Consider the following 22042-nt stretch of genomic DNA (forward strand, 5'->3'; position numbering starts at 1 on the left):
GTGTCTTTAGACTGTCAGTGTGACCTTGGTAACTCTGAGCCAGGTGGGGAGCCAGGTTTGGTCATTAGACCAAACGTGATCTAATCCTTGAAGTGTGTTTTGGAAACAGGATTTACATGTCTCCCTGTTAGATGCTCTTTATTTAGAACCAAACAACATTATAAATTAGACTTCCTGGGGCATTCTCCTTCTGGTTAGTAATTTAATTAGAATAAATTGAGTACACTGGGTGCTTTCCTTTTTCTCCTCCTCCTCCTCCAGCTCCTTATCTTTCTTTTTCTTCATCATCACCACCATTATCAGATATTGGTAACAAAGAAACTCTACAAAAGGGTTACTCCAAATACTGTGTTGTCCCGAATTAGCTTTAGCTTAGAAGGCCGTGCTAAGCCCTGAGTACATAAAAAGCATGAACAATTTGGTCACAAATGAATTGTCAATTTAATATGAGGAGAATGGGCATTTCCTGGGCCCTACTTTGTGCAGCTCTTTCACATGTGTCATCTTTTTTATCCTAACCATAGTCTTGTAATTGTAGTTGGCATTATTTCCAACGCAGAGAGGTTAAGTAATTTGTTCCTGGTCACCCTGGCAGTAAGTATGTATATCTGGGGTTCCTTCTGAGACTTTTTTTGACCTTAAACTCTGTTCTTAGTTCAGTGGGCACTTGTTGAGCCCCTATTATATGTTAAGTACTCTAGTAAGAGCTGAGTACACAGAGTTAAAGTAAGACATAATGCCTTCCTCCATGGAGGGCTACCCTAGCAGGGGAAGCCACTACAACAATCATACAAGCAATTACAACAGTGTCATAAATGCAATAATGAATATATGTGTGAGATATATAGAGCAAGATGAGAAGGGGCATGCTTAATTCCATTTAAGGGAGCAAGATTAGAGAAGACTTGCTATTAAAAGGAGCATAGAATTTGAATTTTAAAGAAAGAGGAGTTGGCCATGCAGATAAGGATAAAAGATGTATGTTGCAGGCAGGCCATTTACCTATTAAAAGAAATAGAAATGCGAAGAACTGAGTGTTTCTAGAGAACTTTAAGCAATAAATACATATTATGACAAATAATTTTATGCTGTTTTGGGGGGGTTCAACTATGTCTAAGTCAACTCTTCTTCAGGTTTCAGTTCAGTGTGGAAATTATGATTCATTCATAAGTAACTACAATACTGGGGATCTGATGTGATAACCCTCAGAGAAGTAATAGAGATACTAAATACTACAGACTTTTGGAGGCAGGAGATACGGTTTCTGTTTGGGGCGATCAAAGAAGGCTCAAAGGAGTTAGCGTTTAAGCTGGACCTGGAAGGAAGAAAGCATTCCAGGTGGAGGGCAAAAGCACTGAGGTGGGAAAGCTCCTCACAGAATCCAGAAAAGAGAAAGCCCAGGAGAGTGTTAGCATGCCTGAGGGAGAGGATCAAGCGCTGCCCGAGTTCCAGGGAATTGGAGGGGTGGTTCCTCCTGTGTGTTCAGCAGCAGCATATCCTCACCTGCCCAGACACCCCCCCCCCCCGCCCCCCAGGGATCTTCTTCAGCGGATAATAGAGAAACACTCCTATGCAATCTCCCTTATCTCTGTCAGAACAATTCTTACTCCTGATAGCAGGGAAAGACATGGTCACTGTATTCAAACAACGCTGTACTCAGTTCTGGGCTCAACTCTTCTCCAGCTGTATCAGTTTACCTCTTTGAGCCTCAGATTCCCCACTTGTAAAACTGAGATAACATCTGTCTCAGAGGGCCATAATGAGAACGAAACATTAGCACATCCCGCATCCTTATATAGCTCCTTAATAAATGTCAGTGCTTGACATGCTAGTCTTCATCCCTTTCCTGCTGCTTTCTTCCATCCTCACTCCCTAATTCACACTGCACCTAAGGCCTCAGCTGAGGGAGATTTGTAAATGGTCATATTCTCTTTTGGGAGAGTCTTGCATTCTTATAAGTTATTTTTTTTTAGTTTGATGTATTATAGGAGAGTGGGTTGATAATTATCATCAGATATAAAGAGAAATTAACTAGGTAGGTAGTGCTTTTGACTAAATATAGATAAATCAGTTTTCCTGGTTGGGTCCCTGGGAAAGCTCCACTCAGGTGGAATTGGCAGATGGCAAATTTATTGGGAGTGCTTCAGAATCAAAATGCAGAGGAAGGGAGTAGGATTGGGCAGAAGGAAAAGTTGGATGTTGATATAATTTCAACGGAGACTCCTGAAGGTATGGCCCTGTAGAGTTGTCCTGAGCTGGGATAAAGGGGCTGGGCCTTGGCACCCCTTCATTGACCAGGAACTCCATGTAGGTTGCCCCAGAAAGGAGGAGTTACTTAGGGTGATGCCGCTTTCTTCATCGAGGGACAGCTGGGGGAGTAAGTGCTTCAATCTTGAAGGGACATCTGAGGGGCACATCATGACATCTATTGCGGTATCTGAAGCAAAGAAGTTTTATATACTTCTCTTAAGGATTTTTATAGCAGGCTAGAATTCATGTATGGTTGGAATTATTTTGCTGATAGCCAAGATGTGGCATTTTTAAAGCAATATATAAATATGTATATATTCAGAGCATTGTATTAGTTTCCTATTGGTGCTATAACAAATTGCCACAAATTTAGTGGCTTAAAACAACACAGATTTATTGTCTTACAGTGCTGGAGGCCAGAAATCTGAAATGTTTCACTAAGCTAAAGTCAAGGTATTGGCAGGGCTGGTTCCCTCTGGAGGCTCTACAGGAAATCCTTGCCTTTTCCAGCTACTGAAAGCCACCTGCACTCTTTGACTTGTGATCCCTTCCTTACATCACTCCAGCCTCTTGCTTCTGTTGTCTCATCTCCTACTTCCTCCTTTGATGTTCTTGCCTACCTCTTAACCACCCTTGTGATTGCATTTAGGGCTCCCCAGATAATCCAGGATAATCTCCCCATCTCAAGTTCCTTAACACAATCACACACCTTCAAAGTCCTTTTTGCCATAGACAGTAACATTCACAGGTTCTGCAGATTAGTATATGGATATTTGGGGAGGGGGCCATTATTCAGCCTACTACAAGCATTATAATTAAAATTTGGTGCACTGGTGCTACCTACTGAGTGTGTTTTCTAGTGCTTTTAGGATGGCAGTGTTAACAGTCTTGTCTGGGTCTGCTTCCTTAACAAACATCAAGATCACTGGAGCCAAATAATATATTCTCCAGCAAACCACTAACATGTTTAAATGAAGTCAGAAAACTCTTCTCTGTTCTGATGAAAGATAGCCAGAGCAAGATCACACTGAGAAACCTTCAAGTCTGTGCTAACAGAGCCCTGAAATTACATCTGTAGAAATCATGGAGGAAAAATAGACATTCTTGAAATGCCCCCTGAAACTGAGAGAAGTGAGAGACACCCTGGCTTCTCCCTTCCTCCCGCCCTCCAGTCTTCCATCAGTGTCTCCCATTGGCCTAGGAAGGGAGCCTAGGCAATGTAATTTGCATGGAGTCAACCCTTTTGATATAAAACAGAGCAGGAAAAGTATGGGAATCAAATACAGGAGAAAATGACCAGCATACAAATTGAATCTCTGAAAAATGAGGACTGAAGTTCTTGCCAAATAAGTTTGTACTGGTTATTCCTGCCTCCTCACTTCAGTTTTGTCCAAATATCCAGATACTCTTTTGCATAAAAACAATTTCTCACTCCACAGGTTCTTTATGCCCTGAGTCATTAATGATGGCATTATTCATTGTGTGTGATTTCAAGACTGCGTTCCCGACCATGCCTTGGAAGTTCTTACCATCTACCTTCCAGCACCAAGGACGCATAGGAGCTGGCAGAAGCTGGGGGCTGGTGGGACATGTTTACCTGCTGGTGATTGAACCAGGTAGCAGAACTAGAAATAGAATGTCCAGCAGGGAAGACACCTTGCTTCACAGTGGATTTTGATTAAATGCTAACTCTCCAAAGTACATTTAAAAATTGTTACTGTGGTTTCTATGCTTGGAGGCTGATGCTTTACATTCCCCACTCAGCCTCCTGCCACTGAGCCCCAGGGTTGTGCCAGCGCTCTAATCTACCCTTTTGCCAGGCCCATGGCACCGTCCTAATTGGATTTTAAGTTTCTAGTAATCTGCAGTAGTACACTGAGTTCAGTTCATTGCAGCCCTGAATAGAGATGCAGAGAAAATGCTCTCCATCTTTGGCCTTGAAAAGCTGCTGTTCTCCTTCTTCCTCTTTTCCTCTCCTTCTTCTCCTCCTTCTTTCTCTTTAACTTTTAAAAGTTGCAAATGAAGCTGCAAAGAAATGTACAGGGAAGTCCTGTTCAGCCATCACCCTGCCACCACCAGTGCTGGCATCTTACATGACTGTAGTATAATCTCGAAAACAGGAGGTTGCCATTGCTCCAAACTACACAGAAGATGCTTCACTTTATAAGTTGTAGAGGACGCCTCAGGCCTGGGGATGGTGGTGGTTGGCAATGTGGTAGTAATAAGAATAATCTCGTGTATTCACACAGTGCTTTTATACTTATCAAAGCTCTTTTAATCCCTCCCCACTAATGCAGGGGTTCTATTAGCAAGCTTCTCACTCAGCCAAGAGTTGCTGATACCTCAGTTTTACTTGGTAATTCAAGAGCCAAAGAGCTCATTATAAGTGGGCTGCTTTTCATTTTCTCCTGGAAGGACACCGACATCAAGTTACCTCATCAAAAGGTGACTCAGTCCCCTTTGTCCTGCACTTTCTGTTGATTGAGAGAAATTTCTCCTCTTTAGCGGCAAAAGAGGCATGATCCTTTGCCTTTACACAGCTGCTCCCTTTGCTTTGATCTGCATTCTGCCACCCCTACATCTAGTCTTCTCTGCCTACCCAGTGCTTCCTCATCCTTTAAGATTAAGTCTTGGTGTTACCGTCTCTCAAACACCATCCTCTTTGTACTTCCTCTCAAGCTGGGTTAGGAACCTCTCCTCTGTACTGATATAGTTCCTTGTTTATGCCTTAACAAGCTTATTTGTATTGTCTATTTTCTTGCCTATATCCCATAATAAATAGTGAGTTCTTTGAAGCCAGGGATTAGATTGTTTAATCCTTTATTTCTATCCCCAGCACATTTTTTAAATGGGTGGATAGGTGGATTCATGCAATAATTCTGTGTCAATCTGGAAAGATAGAAAAACTTTAATAACAACTGAATGAAAGATATGAAAATATAAATGAATCCTAGCTTATCTCCTCTTGATGTCTTCTGTACTTTCTGCAGATGTCGCAAGGTTCAGAAATACAGAACATGTAATAATGACAGAGCTGGGGTCTATGTGATCTTGGGATGATAGGCTGATGGCAAGAAAACACTAAGATTATATTTAATAGAGTTGGGCTTCCCTGGTGGCGCAGTGGTTAAGCATCCGCCTGCCAGTGCAGGGGACACGGATTTGAGCCCTGGTCCGGGAGGATCCCACATGCCGTGGAGCAACTAAGCCCGCCACAACTACTGAGCCTGTGCTCTAGAGCCTGCGCGCCACAGCTACTGAGCCTGCATGCCACAACTACTGAAGCCCGCGTGCCTAGAGCCCGTGCTCCTCAACAAGAGAAGCCACCGCAGTGAGAAGCCCGTGCACCGCAATGAAGAGTAGCCCTCGCTCGCTGCAACTAGAGAAAGCCTGCCGCATGCAGCAACAAAGACCCAACACAGCCAAAAATAAATAAATAAATAAATTTATTTAAAAAAATTTAATAGAGTTGAACATAAATTTTGAGCTTCCTTTTAAACCTGGCAGTTTGAATACCTGCATATTTTTCTGTTCCTTTCCAAAATTCCATCAAAGTAACAAGTAATTTAAACAGGTATAAATCTATGAGATTAAAAAAAAAGTAAGTCTTGACAACACATGTAAGAAATATGAACAAAATTTTGGAAGCTGGAAAGATGGGTTAGTGAAAAATGACTTAAAAGAGCTAGAAAAGCATGAATTCAAGTCCCTACAGGAGTGTGAGATAACAGAAAAAAATGTGTATTGGTCTCTGCTCCCAGTTCCTGGCACAGAGCTCCTAAAACCCTTATAATTTCCTAAGTGCTAAGAATACTAGGAGCATCTCTTGTTGTAATATTGGTCTTTGACCTCTGTTCCTGACATAGAGCTCCATGAAACCCTTATAATTTCCTGGGTGAAAGGAGTATCTTTTGTTCTAATGAGGTGACTCTGGGTGGGCTCCTAGATGGCTCCTGGATGAAGGCTGGTTAGCAGAAAGAACAAGCCATGATTAGAAGCTTGGAATTTTCAGCCCCACCCACCTTTCTTTTGAGAAAAAGTAAGGGCTGAAAATGGAGTTAATGATCCATCATGCTTTTGTGATGAAGCTTCCATAAAATCCCAAAAGAATGGGGTTTGGAGAGCTTCTGGGTTGGTGAACACATGGAGGTGCTAGGAGAGTGGCTCGTCTAGAGAAAGTATGGAAGCCCCACACCCCTTCCCACGTAGCTTTCCGTACTCATCTCTTCCATCTAGATGTTCAACTGTATCTTTTATCATATCCTTTTATAATAAATGGTAAAAGTTGGGAAAATGTTTCTCTGAGTTCTCTGAGCCACTCTAGCAAATTAATTGAACCTGAGGAAGGAGACATAGCCAGTTGGTCAAAACGAGCTTCTGTGTAAAAGGTGTTCTATTCACACCTTCTTCTGTCCTGATGAATCCGGAAGGGGCCAGCTAGGACCTGCTGGCCTGTTGCAGTTCTCTGTGGGCCAGAGTGGGCTTGGCGAGTTTCCGTAGATCTGTTAATTCATTCTAAAGTAGCGCGGACATAACTAGATTGTATTAAAAAGGGCAGTTTCTTGGATTGACCCATAGAGACCAGCTCTGTTTGAGTTTACATAAAAAGGAAAGTTGTTGGAGTGCGTTGATTTCTGTTTCCTGAATTGGAAGCATAAAAATTCCATCCCAAAGCAAGTCCCACAAATATTTTCCGGGCCCAGACTAAAGGAGATAGAGAATAAATTTGCCAGTAAATACTAATTGAAAGAAATTTGCCAGTAAATACTTACCATGTGACTGCGCTGAAGCAACCCCCAGAATTGGACTTCAGTCCTCCTACATCTTCCAAATTGCTAGCCTTTCGTTGTGCAAGCTGCAAATAATTGACACCAGGCTGAGTCAGCTTTCTGATCCTCACCCTCACGGTTCAGATGAGAGTCTAATTATAAGAGTTACTCCTACATCTCCAGAGGCAGCAGCCTTGGAATTTCTTCTTAAATTATTAATCAAGAGGAAGATAAATTTGCCTGATTCAGTTCTACAGGGATCAATTTTCCCATAGCATATTTTTATTTATTTGTGCATAAAAGTCACTTTTAATGGTTACTTACTTTTATTATTTTCTCATTTTTCCATAGGTCTAGAGGATAGAATGATCAGCTTAGTATGTGTTTCACATAACTGTCTCACTGTAGCTGCAGCACAGTCTTCATCTATAACAGTTCCATAGACCCAGGAAAGTATCTAATTTATATAAAATTACTTCACTTGTTAAAGATGTTATCTCCCTAAACTCCCAGTCAGTGGCATTAAGAAAGTCTGGCACGAGAACACTGGGCTGTAATGATGCCCCCTCAAAATTAGTGTGCCAATATGAACTCTGTGCCATTTTCTTTGCCTATTTCAAGGGCATCTCCTCTTCTGTTCTCAGTCAGTTGCTCAAGCTAAAACCCTGGACACTTCCGCTTTCTTTCTTATATGCCACATTGAGTTAAGCAGCCAAGCCTCTTCTTTACACCTCCCAGATGTCTGTCCCCTCTTCTCCACTCCCACTGTCCTCACCATCTCTCACCTGGACCATTGAAAGAGACCCCTAAGTGACCTCCAGGATTCTGATCTCTCTACTGTCACTGTCCCATCTCTTCATCAGAACGCTGCTGGCTAAGTGACAAATATAATATATCCCTTAAGCCACCCATTGGTTCCATATTATCTTTGTTTTAGAGTTCCCATTTCTTAGCAAACAATATTGTGCAGAGGACAGTTTAGGGTTACACTTTGTCCTTACTTAAGTGACAATTTCAATTTCCTATACACCCAGGGAGACCTTCACTTTCTCATAGATATTTTGCCAAAAATCAAGGGAACAATTTTATAGGAAAAAGATAGTGAAATAAGCAATATAATTTTTTCCTGCACTATAAAAATAACTAAACTGAGGATGAAATTGTTACCATAAATTGTGCTCAAGTTCTGTTCAGCTCCTGTTTGTGTGTTTGGGGGCTGTGGGTAATTTCCCATTATGTGATTTTTCTGGTTGCATGCCATAAAATACTTATAATAAATAGAAACACACATAGCATCTCAAGAAGTTAAAGGTAATCAGGATTGGAGACGAATCTAGCTAGGTGGTTTTAGGATTCAGAAATAGATAATTATGATGAGAAAGAAGTGGAGGATAAATAGTTCTCTCAATCCATATCTTTGGCGATTCTTCCTTTTACCTCAGTTGGAAAATGAAAATTCTTTTAGTGGGAGAGCCATGGAGGGATAGAACATATTTATCAAAGTTTCAACATTTTCAAAATGGCTAGATCACTTTTTTTATCAGGATGAAGGAGGAATAGTCACACCAGCAGCTCCACTCCATCAGTTATCAAACATTTCTCAGGCATCTACCGTGTGCCGCACAAATAATAAGCAAGTCTTTACAGATAATTAGTTTCATGTATGTGAAGTACTGCAAAGGAGTAATATCAGTTGCATGTGAAGGACCTGTCATAGGTCAGGGAGCTGTCTGAGGACATGATGTTGAAGACAGATGGGAAAGACAAGAAGCCAGATGGAGACCGATAGGAAAGGTGTTCCAGGCAGAAGGAACAGCATGGAAGAGAATGGAACTGAGAAAATCTCGAAAGCTAGAATCTGAGGAAACCAAAAGAGAGGGGACGTTAAGAAAAAGATGAGCTGGGGAGTTAAGCAGGGACCTTCTTGCCTTTATTAAGAATTGTAGACAGTATTCAAACTAGAAGCTAGAGCTAGTTGTGGAATTGCTATCACTGTGGAAATCAATGTAGACATTAGATAGCAGTAATGAAAAGTCTTTGTGTGCAGAGACCACATTTTAATCATCTTATCACTGGTGTCTAGCACAGAGCCTCGCCATGATTGATGCTAAGGAAATGTTTGCTGACTGAACAGAAGCATTTGAGCAGCATAGCACTTTCATGGCTGTTACCTCAGTGAAGTCTCAAATCGATGCTAGGTCTAGGTGTACTATACCTGTTCTACTATGAGCAAGCCAGGGCTCAGAGCGACACTTGTAGGGGTACCCAGGGGAAGGAGCCGGAGGAGCCAGGTCCTGTCATTCCCTGCCCACTATACTAGTGAGGAGGACTGACTTGATGTTGCCAGCTTTTTAACTTTATTAAATTAGGATGTTTAATCTTTTTAAATAATCAATTTAAATGTTTCTATTACGAACATTTTTAAGCATATGCAAAATTAGAATTTTACAAAGAATGCTCATGTACTTGTGACCCATATTCAATAATGGTCAAGTTTGCCAATTTGCATCATACAGCACCTAAAGTATTTTCTTTGCTGATGTATTTTAAAACAAATCCAACATTTATCCCTTTTCATCCCTACAGTACTCAGAAACTATAAAGAAAAAAGAGAGAACATGTTCTTATATTACCACAATGCTATTATCACACCCAACAGAATTTAAAATAATTCTTGGTATGATCTAATACGCAGTTTATAATGACTTAATTTTTTCTTTTTCCTAATCAGGATCCAAACAAGCACTATACGTTACATTTGGTGGTTATGCCTCTTAAGTGTAAAAAGGACATTTTAACAACAAAAAAGTAAGAAAGAAATACTTTTAAAGACAAAAAACCCCACAGTCTATTATGTAAGTTTAGATTTATGAAGTGCTCCTACCCTCAGCCTTATTTTTCATGCGGTGACATGGCCCTGCTCTCTGCAGCCGCTCCTGGGAATCCATGCCCGAAATCGTTGCAGATTCTGCAGCATCAGAGGCAGGGTTGATTGCTGTCTCTCCTGAGCATCTCCTGCCTCCCCGCAACCCTGTAAGTGCCCAGTGTGTGCTCGTTAGACAGAGGGCAGCAAGTGAACCTGGCAGTCAGCCCCAAGTCTGGTGAACCTGCACCAACAGGAGCCATGGTTTCCAGGTGACTTCGCGTCTTAAACCCAGAATCACACTAATGACATACTGAGAAGCTTTCATTTGGGAGGTGTATTGGAGAGACCGAACAAAGCCTTTTCGTTTTGATCTTACCAGCCTGCCTTATAGAATTCACTATAGGTATGAATCTATAGCTTTATCAGAAATTGGTTATTAACTGGTTACTTAGGGTGACCAAGCCAGATAGCCACGGACCTGTACATGTCAGGAGCAAAAGAGGGAATAGCACTGTCACTTGTAGAGCAAAGTGTAGTATCAGTGTAGTGAAAAAAGCTGGTTGAGTCTGGAACTAGACTTGGATTCAAATCCCAGCTCTGCTGTGTGACCTTGGGTGAATTGTCTAGCCTCTCTAAGCCTCCATTTTCTCTTAGTGTTCTTCCTGTTGTGCTTCTATTTATCTAGGAATGGTGGGTTATCCTCCAAGATGATATGTATATGTATTTCTCAAGATGCTATTAAAGGATAAATCTGATAGGAATGTTGTGGAAGCAAGACAGATATTTGTACTCCTTATGTCATATCCAGGGGGTCTGCCAACCTGCCTACCTCTAGAGCCAGACTGCTTTATCTTCTTTCTCTGCCCTGGTCTATAATTAGGCAAGAATATCATCCTTTTCACTGGGCAAGGTCTAACTGATTATTACTGCAGAAGAACACAGGAAGCTTGAACATTATTATTTTAGCTTCTAGCTCCATGATTTTAATACGAAAGAAGGAACAGGACAAATCCAGCAAAGATTTAACATTTGTATTTGCCAAGGAAGCATTTCTTATCTGGTTGGATATAGTCTTAAGCACTTTGCCTTAAATTAGAAGGCACAGCTCCTTGATCCTTCTTCTGATGTACCATTAGCTATGAATCACATCAGTTAACTACAGCCTGTGCATCCCAGCTCTGAGCCTTTCACCCAACCTGCCAGCAAAACCTTCAGAGAGCATTGCCATTGTCAGCTAGGCCCTAATGATATCAGAAGTTTCCATTTTCCCCTCAGAGTTTCACATCTCCTCTCTTAAGCATGATGCCCTATGTGGCTTTATTTCCATAGCCAAGACAGAAATCAAATTTCACAGCTTTGGGGACAAATTTCAGATACTGAGGAAATATTCTAGGCAGAATGGAAATTTTTAAAAGGCTATATTGATATGAACTGTTGCTATCATCACTTTATATGGTATTCAGTTTATCAAACATTTTTATATCTGCTTCTTCATTTGATCCTACAACAACCTTGTGATATAAGCAGGGTGTTAACATTATCCCCATTTTATAAATGAGGAATATAAAGCTTCAAGAGACCTTAGTCTTTTTTCTTTTCCTTTTACAAATGTTATCACATTTAATTTTCAAGCAATCTAATGAGGCTGGTGGTGTTTTTCTCTTATACATATGAGAAAACCAAGTCTTCTCTGGGTTGAGTAACTTGCACAAAATCCATCCTGTGAATTAGTGATGAACTTAAGATTTAAAGTTGAAACCTTTTTATTTCAGAGCTTTAAAAAGAAAAAAATTACACCAGGCTACTCCCAGTTGCCTGAAGACACAGGCTTTGCCAAATTCAAGAAGTTTCTGTGCTGACTCCACTTTGCAATAATCCTGATAATCAAAGAAAATCTGCCTTTATGAATCCATAAAACAAAGCTGGCATGAAGCCAAATTGAAATTTGATGTATCTGATTTTCAGAGTTATACGTGTATTGTACGAAATAGCTGCTTGGGGATTCAGACTGTTGTTTGTCTACAAAACTTACTTCATCTCACACATTAAAGAATTCCTGAGCATTTCCTGAAACCTCTTTAAAGGGTCTCCAGCCAGGATGCGCGAAAAATTGTTCTAGTCAAAACAAATGATCCCAGTTGTTCTGAGAAAGAGAGAGAGAAACAACATATCTTAATTCAGTATATTATTAAAAATTATTGTAAAAGGTCTGATCTACATTGTAGTAGATTTAGCAAACAAAAGGATCATTTTTTTCCCCTGAAGTCTTTATTTAGCTTGCCCAATTTAGCAAACATTTATATTAGCATATATTAACTGTTAACTATGTGTCACACTCTGTTCCAAACATTGGGGATACAGAAAAAGCATGACAACGTCTTGCCCTCATGGCGTCCATAACTAAGTTCTTAATGCTCAGTGCTAGAGACCTCTTCCTTTGTGGAGCTGAGAAAAGATAACAGACTCACCCTATTTTCTAGGTTTCCCAGTTATAGTTGGATTCTAGGGAATTTAGTTTTGAATCTGTTTATCTCTTTCTCTCTGTCTCCCTGTCTCTCTCTCTGTGTCACACACAGCGCGCACATGCACACACACACATACACACACACAGTAGTTTGGATCAGAAGTAAGCCAAACAACATCTGTAAATCTTCGGCAGTGGAAAATTCCATGTCACCACTTTAACACAGAAGCAGGATGGCAACCTGAGAGATAAGTCAGGAGTTGGGGTAAAAGGCTAATTAAATCCTTAGGCAGAATTGTGGAGATCCACAGGCTGAAAATCCTTCCAGTGGCCAGAGGTTAGCTCTTTTGATGGCAGGTGGGCATGCCAGTACACATATGGGAGGGAAGCTAGTCTTCTATAGCAGTCTATAAAAACAGCAGCCTTCCCAGCATGACTACCTGAAAAACAGCTGGAGTCTGAAAGCTCTAAAGCTGTCTCTAAAGTTTGATGTAACATGGTGCGGCCTCTTTTTTTTTTTTTTTATTTATTTTTTTGGCTGCGTTGGGTCTTTGTTGCTGCACGCGGGCTTTCTCTAGTTGCGGCAAGTGGGGGCTACTCTTCATTGTGGTGCACAGGCTTCTCATAATGGTGGCTTCTCTTGTTGCAGAGCACAGGCTCTAGGCATGCAGGCTTCAGTAGTTGTGGCGCACAGGCTCAGTAGTTGTAGCTTCTGCGCCCTAGAGTGCAGGCTCAGTAGTTGTGGCACACGGGCTTAGTTGCTCCGCGGCATGTGGGATCTTCCCAGACCAGGGCTTGAACTCGTGTCCCCTGCATTGGCAGGCGGATTCTTAACCACTGTGCCACCAGGGAAGTCCGCGTGGTGGGGCCTCTTCTGTGCCTGTCTGGCTCTGAAATTTCAGGGCAAATGAAAAAAGAAGAGGTGGTGAAATGGGAACTTTTGATTCTTTTCTGAGCTCCAAGTAAATAGAATTATTTTTGTATCATTCATTATACAAAAGAATTGTGACAAAGTATTGCTTCTTGGGCTTGAGACATAACCAGTATTCTATGGCCATCCTCCTATGCATGCCTATTTGGTTAAGAGTCTAGTGGAGAATAACATGTCTCATATTTTTCTGAAGAATATACTTTTCAGTATGGTCTCATACTTTTTAATTTTTAAAGTAAAATTATCTATAATCTTTTGCAAAAAAAAAAGAAGAGTCTAGTGGAGAAAGAGCAGTGATATATATGTTTGGAATTTTCTAGTTTTAAGCACTTTTATTTATCATATTACATTGGTTATAAGGCTAACATTTTCCCCCTTTTACACCCATACATGTCAGCTTGTGAAATCTGAGTGAGTGTTGAGTCCACCCTCTCCAAAAACAGTACTATTATTAATTGGCACTGCATTTTGAAATGCTTAAAAAGGTGAAAATGAAGTACATTGTATTAGATATTCAGAATAACTTTGTATAGGTGCAGAGAAGATTTCCCCATTTTACAAAGGAGTAAACAGCATCTCTGAGAGGTTGAGGGATTTTCCCAACATCACTCAGAGCCAAGACTCAGATCCAGAACTTTGATTCCAGGGTTCGGCTTTGAGACCCTAGTTGCTCTTCTCACTCTACCAGTAACCGTACAGTCTTTCACAAAGATTTAACCTGCCTCAGTTTCTCCATTGTAACATGTATCTAACTGTATTGGCTTCTTCGAAGGTATCTCATTACTATTTAGAAAGTGCTTGATACACATATAGGAGCAGAAATCTAAGTGACAGATGCTCTTTTTATATTCACCCCAAGGAACCAGAAAATTAAAGGCTATGTACGAGCCTGTGTGTGAGCTCCTTAAGGCAAAGAACTGCCCAGTGGATTCAGTATCCCTAGCAAGTAGCATTGTGCCTGGCATATAATAAACCCTGAAGAAATGTTTGCTGAATAAATGAAGGAAGGTATTTCCCCCAGAGAAATGGAAACATTTACAGTTGCTCACCTGTATCTCATTGCTGGAACAGTGATCAGATGCTATGCTAAGAATAGGTATAAACTATTCTGCCTGGCCCTGGTGACAACAGTGGTCATGTCCAGGTAAACAATATTGTGATTCCAGTAGAGACTGCACACCATTGATATTTGCCCCAACCCTATTGGAAGGTGCCCCAAAGCTCAGGCTTCCTTAGCTTATAAGCCACCAAGAACTTCTAGCTCAGGTTTGTCTATTAAAAGCATCACTTCTTGGGTGAGCAGCAGGTGGTCCCTTCAAACTGCCTCCCCTGGAGTGTGGAAGTGGATAACTTGGCAGGAAAGCAGCCTGTTCTGCTTGGATGTACAGAATCCTGCTTACAGCCCAGTGATTGACCAGTTGTTGTTAAAGCTGCACACGTATCCATAATGAGCAAATAGGAATAGGATGCCACCGTCCCCATTAGTGTGACTAGGGACTGGATATGCATTTGTCTTAAGAGGGGCCACCACAGTAACAACAGAAACAACTATCTTACATTTACAAAATGCTTCATGTCAAATCTCATTTTGATTCTCACACCACTTTGTGAGAGGAATCTCACAATTTACAGACGAGCAAACTGAAGCTCAGAAACTTTCCATGGCCCTGTTGGTAGTAAATGACAGGATTAAGGTTTAAAGCTGGCCTCCCAGCCTAAAATTCCCTGTCCTACTCTGCTCACTGCTTCCTCTGGTAGCTGACAATCATGAGTCAGCTGGATGAGGTCACAGCTGTGGAGGGGTATGCCACTCACCAGCTCACTTCGAGGACGACATGCCCATGGCTTCATGCTGTAGTCTAACCCAGTGAGCTTATTATTTTCTTCTCTCAGGCACAAGGCTGGCCATCCGAGCCTTGAAGATGTGAGCAGTTGTTCAGCTTTAATCAATGCAGATTAATCCTATTGCATTAAACAACCCCAGTCTCCTCACAGGAGGCAGTGCCTCCTTTCCTGCGTGGATGATGGGGTGACTTTGCTTCTGGGTCTCCTTGTTCACACTTGACAAATTGCATAGGAAGCAAGTATATGGCAGGGACCCCTCTCATGTGTAGCACATGGCATTCACACCCTTGCCCTTGCTCCATCCAAGTGTCCATCAGTAGCTAAAGCCTTGAGATGATACCGATGGATGAGGTCACTAATATTCCTGAAAAAGGCAGCAGCTTTGGTATTGGGCATCATTCTCCTGACCTCCAGATCACTGTGGATTTGTGAGAGGTCCCTGAGGAGCCATTTAGTGGTTGCCCAGTAGGTGAGTAGTTCCATACTGGTGCCAAGTGTCCCCATCATTGCTCTTTGGCCTGGTAGAGACATCAGTTCATAACAGGCAGAGTAAGGCTGTATTAGGGGGTACTGAGAGCAGACACAGCTTTCCATTTTACCTGGTACAGAAAGGGGTTATGACTTCTGCAAGCAGTGAACAAGAATAGGTGTTGAATTACACGTGAAAATTAACAGGAGGAATTGTCAGTAATTACCAAGAGCCAACCCTTTAGGTCCATCAGCTCTCTCTTGTAACCTTCCCAGCATGTCTTGAAGTAGGTACAGTTATTATTCCTGTTCTACTTATGAGGAAATTGAGCCCAATTTTCACAGTAATGCACAGCTAATAAATGGCAGAGGCAGGATTCTGACCCTATCTACATAATCCAAATCTTCTACCCTGTCTACTATCATTACTCATCATGTCTAAGTGAAAGCAAATGATGTAATTCTAATATGAATATGTCTAGTCAGGAACAACTAGATTTAGATACCCAGGAATGTGGCATTTAAAAAAAAAATATGGCTTATCATTTATAGAGGGGAAAAAAGAACTAACCAGAGGTAATATTTCTTTTTTTTCCCAGTGGATTTGTACTTTTAAAAATTGAAGTATAGTTGATTTACAGTGTTGTGTTAATTTCTGCTGTATAGCAAACTGATTCAGTTATACATGTATACATTCTTTTTTTTATGTTCTTTTCCATTATGGTTTAGCACAAGATATTGAATATAGTTCCCTGTGCTGTATGTTAGGACCTTGTTGTTTATCCCTTCTACATATAAAAGCTTATGTCTGCTAACCCCAACCTCCCACTCCATTCCTCCTCCAACCTTCTCCCCCGTGGCAACCACAAGTCTGTTCTCTGTGTCTGTGAGTCAGTTTCTGTTTCATTTGTGTTATATTTTAGATTCCACATATAAGTGATATATGGTATTTGTCTTTCTGTTTCTGACTTACTTAGTATGATAATCTCTAGTTGCATCCATGTTGCTGCAAACGACATTATTTCATTCTTTTTATGGCTGAGTAGTATTCCATTGTATATATGTACCACATCTTCTTTATCCACTCATCTGTTGATGGACATTTAGGTTGTTTCCATGTCTTGGCTATTGTGGATAGTGCTGCTATGAACATACAGGTGCATGTATCTTTTTGAATTAGAGTTTTGTCCAGATATATGCCCAGGAGTGGGATTGCTGGATCATATGGCAATTCTTTTTTTTTAAATTAATTAATTAATTAACTTATTTATTTATTTATTTTTGGCTGTGCTGGGTCTTCGTTGCTGTGCATGGGCTTTCTCTAGTTGCGGCGAGCGGGGGCTACTCTTTGTTGTGGTGTGTGGGCTTCTCACTGTGGTGGCTTGCCTTGTTGCGGAGCACAGGCTCTAGGCACACGGGCTAGAGTGCAGGCTCAGTAGTTGTGGTGCACAGGCTTAGTTGCTCCACAGCGTGTGGGATCTTCCCGGACCAGAGCTCGAACCCTTGTCCCCCACATTGGCAGGCGGATTCTTAAGCACTGCACCACCAAGGAAGTCCTGGCAATTCTATTTTTAATTTTTTTGAGGAACCTCCATACTGTTTTCCATAGTGGCTTAAGGTCCTGCTTCTTTAATACAGTTTCCCACCTCAGCATTATCCTGCTTAATTTCCTTGTCAGTGTCCCATTCAAGAAGTAAACTCCTTTAGGTTCTTTTTCAAAACTATATGCTATGCACCTAGTACAATCCCATGTGTAGGGAAGGAGGAATGATTGACCTTGAGGTTGGAGAAACAGAGATGAGTGCGGCATACCCACTCTCTAAGGAGTTTATGGGACAATAAAGGAGAGGACCAGCATGCACATAATACAGTAGGTGAAAGGAAGGAGAGTGAGATTTTAGGAGGGAGGGGTAGAGAATTGAGGAGGCCTTAGGCTCTAAGGGAGAATTGTGGTGTTTTAATAGGTACTAAGATGTGATGGAGACAGACTGACCTCACAGAGATCCAGGGTTGAATTCTAGCTCCATGTCCAATGAGCTCTGTTACCTAGAAGCTTTGTGACTTTCGTGAAGTTAGTTAACCTCTCTGAACCTGTTTCCTCACCTCTAAAATAATATGCTTACCTCAGAGCTTTGTTAGGAGAAATAACATAATTTTTAAGTATGTAGCACAGAAACTAGTCTATTGCAGGTGCTCAGTAAACATGAATTTTCCTTTAGAATATATAAAGATTGAGCACTTTAAAATCTCATTAGAATGTTCTCCTGAGTGTTAGGAATTTATTGGAAAATATCCCAAAGGGGAGGGCATGGATGTGAATGAAACATTTGGGGAAAGAAGAGGGAATTAAGATTAAATGGACGTGGTAGTGTTAGATTTTTAACTTGTTGAAAATGTAGTTTTTAATACTATTGTAAAACATAAAGAAGGCATACTTCACAATTTATGTATCTACTTTCTTGTTTATTTCTAGACCATTTCTAACTTTAAACTTGTTTATCTATGAGAGGCTGGAGACATAGCCCCTCTCCTCTCTGTCTCTGTCTCTCTCTCACACATGCATACACACACACCATTTATATTTGTAAACTCAGATCTTACTGTTTTTGCTTTGATGAAATTACTTGTAAAGCTTTATTTTTCAAAAAGAAGCAAAGAGGGATAAACACTTCTGAATACAGGATTTGTGTTTAACATGATTGTCAAAGTGGAGAAGTTGAGAACAAGATGGATTCCAATGAAGACAAATACAATACAATACAATACAACACACAATATAATACCTCCCCATCCATAGTGGGGAATGTAAACACCATAGAATACGATGTAGAATAAACATTTCAAAAGGATGGTAGAAAACATTTTGGGGATCTAATGAGCCATACAGTAAGGAGAACACAGGAAGAGCCGAATAAAGTGCTGATCGCGTACAAGTTAAGTATCAGAAAACTGTTTCCAAAATGTATGACATGGCTGAGACGGGGAGAGCGTAGAGACTGCCAAGAGAATAGTAAAAATAACAGTGGGATTTGGGAGTGGCCGTAATTAGACAGAAGTAAAGCCTTGAAATTAGGCAGAATAATTAGCCTTGAAAAAAAAAGTCCTAGAGGAGAAGCATCTTGTTTTTCTTCATTTAAAAAAAAAAACCTTAATATTGAAAACAGGCAATTTCAGTCCTACAGGCATTTTAGAACTGAATTCGTTTCAGTTCTGCTCACTTCCTCATTCATTATTTATTCATTCATTCATTCAGAAAATGTTTATTGAGCACCTATTATTAAATGCCTCCTGCATACCAGACACTAGGTTAGGAACAGGGAAAGCCTTGGTGAGCTCGGTCTAATGGGGAAGGTGAGCAATGATGCAAAGGACTGCAGTTTGGTGTGATAAGTACAGTAAAGTAGCCAAGTGGCCGTATGTAGTCAAGGACTGGCACTGAATTAGGTGTTTTGGTGGGGGGGGGGGATGGTTGGAGGTGGGATTTCAGGTTTTTGTCATGATAATAAAGTCATCGAATGGTAAAGGGGTTGTCCTGGGAACAGACGGCAGATTCAGTGATTCTTAGGGGCGATGCGTGGTGTTTAGCTGGTGACAGTGTGGAGCATGGCTCAGAAGGAACGGAGAGTTCCAGCTCTAGATTATTTTCTCCAAAAAATGCTAATGGGGGCTGTGTGACTCTGTGCAAAGCTTTGACTGGTACTCATGCTGTTGTGCTGTACAGACCTGCCATGAATGTGCTCACGTACACCAAGATCCCTGTCTGACACCAAAGGCTGTCATATGGGAATTGTTAAATAAATTATAGTCTAAACTGTGGAATGTAATTAAGGGTATTAAGAAACATGATACTTATTATTTGAGAGAGGGTAGGAAAAGATCCAAGTTACACTGTTAAAAAGGGAGGAAAAAACATTAGCATAATATATAATTAAGATCTCATATGTGTGGGGGAGTATGTATATATTCAAATGAATTGAGAAATGTCTGCGGAAGTCCAGCACCCCCCAGCTATGTACCTATAGGCTATGCTACAGGGAAGGACAGCAGTGAGAGAGAAGAAGGGGGGGTGGGGACCTCTCATTTTTTATTCTGTGTTTTTCTATATGGTTCACATTTTTATAACATCCATGGACTTCGTTTTGTAATGTAAATAAGAAATGAAATAATGCCTATGAAGCCCTGAGCACGGCATCTGCCATGTGGCTGGCAATAAATATTAATTGGATATTAATAGGATGGCAAGAAAATATGACTTGCTCAGAATGATTTAAATCTGCATATAGCATCATATTTATGGTTGTAAATGTTTTCTCTCTCTGCTAGAATGAAATGAAATAAATATCTTAAATTATGGTTAATAGATTTTAGGTTAAATAGGTATTCTGCTTATTTAAACATTTAGGACGCAATTATTCAGAGAAGTTTTGAACAGGAAGTCTTCCAAATCTAGGTAATATCAGACTTCGCCTAAGCACCAGAAATTTCCCGTCAGTTAGTGTTGTCTGTAGAGCACTAAACTTTAAAAATATTTAACATTCAGAATTTATTGTTGTCTATCATTGAAAACCAAGGTCAAATCATTTTCTTTATGAAATTCCATGCCACAACAGCCAACAGATATTCAGTAAATTGAATTTAAATTTAATTTTTTGGAACTTTTTATTATAAAAAATTTGAAGTACACTGTAAGTAGATCATATTGTATTATATTCATTTAGTCATTCTTGTTTTTGTGAAAAGTTATGAATAAATTGAATTGAAAATCACATTGTTTTCTGAAATGTATTGAGGACCTCTGTGAAAATTCTTCATACTTTAAATTCTCCGAAAGCAAGACACAGTTGTGCCAGGGAGGTGACAGACCAAGTTGGGATCAAGAACACGGAAACTTCAAAAGCCATTTCTTTTTCTATGCTCATTGTTTTACTAAGTGTCTTAAAACCTATTTTTCTTTCTTTATTTTTATTGGATTGATATGGTGAAAATTTTTTTCCTGTGATGATATAGCGTATTTTAATAATTATATTTCCTTGATTTTTTTAGACCCATATATTTTTTCTTTGAATGTTTCTAAAATAGATTTACTATTTTCTAACCCTGATCTCCTGAGAAGCTGATTTAAATATATTGTGTGTGTTAGAATTGATGAAGTTTGGCATGTGATGTTTTATATTAAAGCTATAAGGCAAAGTTGAGGTATGATCCCAAGTAATCAGCTTCTAAGAGCCCCCCAGGGGGAAAAAAAACTTAGCAAAATTAAATGGCGTTTTTTACACAGTTCATCACCAAACACTTGATACTCTGGTCTGTCTGGCTGAGGGTAACTAGAGACTCACCTCAGCCCCTATACTATTGGTAATCCCATGAACTTTTGGGGTTTTTTACCCTCTCATTTCTAAATTAAGCCTATTATTTAGAGATAATTATAGATTCACATGCAGTTGTAATAAACAATACAGGGAAATCCTATGTACCTTTTACTCAGTTTTTCCCAGTGGTAACATTTTAGAAATCTGTAGCATGCTATCACAAGCAGGATGTTGACATAGACATAATCCATCAAATTTATTCCAGTTTTCCCAGCTTTACTTGTAATCATTTGTATGTGTGTGTGTGTGTGTGTGTGTGTGTGTGTGTGTGTGTGTAGTGAGTTCTGTGCCATTTTATCACACGTGCAAGTACCTGTATCCATGACCACAGTCAAGACAGGAAACATTTCCGTCACCAACAAGGATACCTTGTGTAGCGCATTTATAAAAACATCCACCTCCTCCCCCATGGACTTTTCATATATTGGGATTTGGTGGTGGTATGTTTTTGAGTTACCTTTTGGGAAGTAACTGGTTTGTTCTTTCCCTCTTGTGAATGTCTCCAAATAAATAATATGAAAGTGAACCTTCTATGTTCCTCCATTCTTGCATTGTGCATCTCCCCATGGCTTGGCAAAGGGACCAACAACAGGGACGAAGGGTTGCCTTGAGTGTGCAGTATTTCTAACTTGCTGAAGGCACAGAACCAAATTTGCCACCTCCGTTTCCATTCCCAGATTACGCTCGATTTGAGGCCAAAATCCATGACCTACGAGAGCAGATGATGAACCACAGCATGAGCTCCGGGTCCGGGTCCCTGCGAACCAATCAGAAACGCTCTCTCTATGTCAGGTAGGCAACAGTGTATTTCTTACTGTGATCTGTACTTGTGAGCCATCAGCTTGGGGAGACAAAGGTGATGCCTTATAGCAACGGGACACGTGTTCTTGACTAACCTACGCTCGTCAGTACACCACTGTAAGACCTTAAGTTTAACCATTCTGAAGAAATTTTTGAAATGTCATTAATTATGTTAAATTAGTTAAAGGCCCCTGCTTTTAACAAGTTCTTTGACCATGCTGTGATCCAGGGTAAAGTTCTTAGCATAGGTTGTAGTAAAAATAATGAGAAGAAATATTT

General features: G+C 40.4%; 1 protein-coding gene across 14 annotated transcripts in view; it reads left to right on the forward strand.

The window, feature by feature from the left end:
* Nucleotides 1-22042, forward strand: part of DLG2 (discs large MAGUK scaffold protein 2) — a 2071189-nt gene that overhangs the window by 1905532 nt on the left and 143615 nt on the right. For all 14 annotated transcript variants that reach the window (XM_059930672.1, XM_059930680.1, XM_059930673.1 and 11 more), the window contains one exon: nucleotides 21640-21754. In XM_059930672.1, coding sequence (XP_059786655.1) covers nucleotides 21640-21754 — 115 coding nt within the window. The remainder of the gene's footprint in view (nucleotides 1-21639; nucleotides 21755-22042) is intronic.

Source organism: Balaenoptera ricei, chromosome 8 (genome assembly GCF_028023285.1).
Source record: "Balaenoptera ricei isolate mBalRic1 chromosome 8, mBalRic1.hap2, whole genome shotgun sequence".
Taxonomy (NCBI): domain Eukaryota; kingdom Metazoa; phylum Chordata; class Mammalia; order Artiodactyla; family Balaenopteridae; genus Balaenoptera; species Balaenoptera ricei.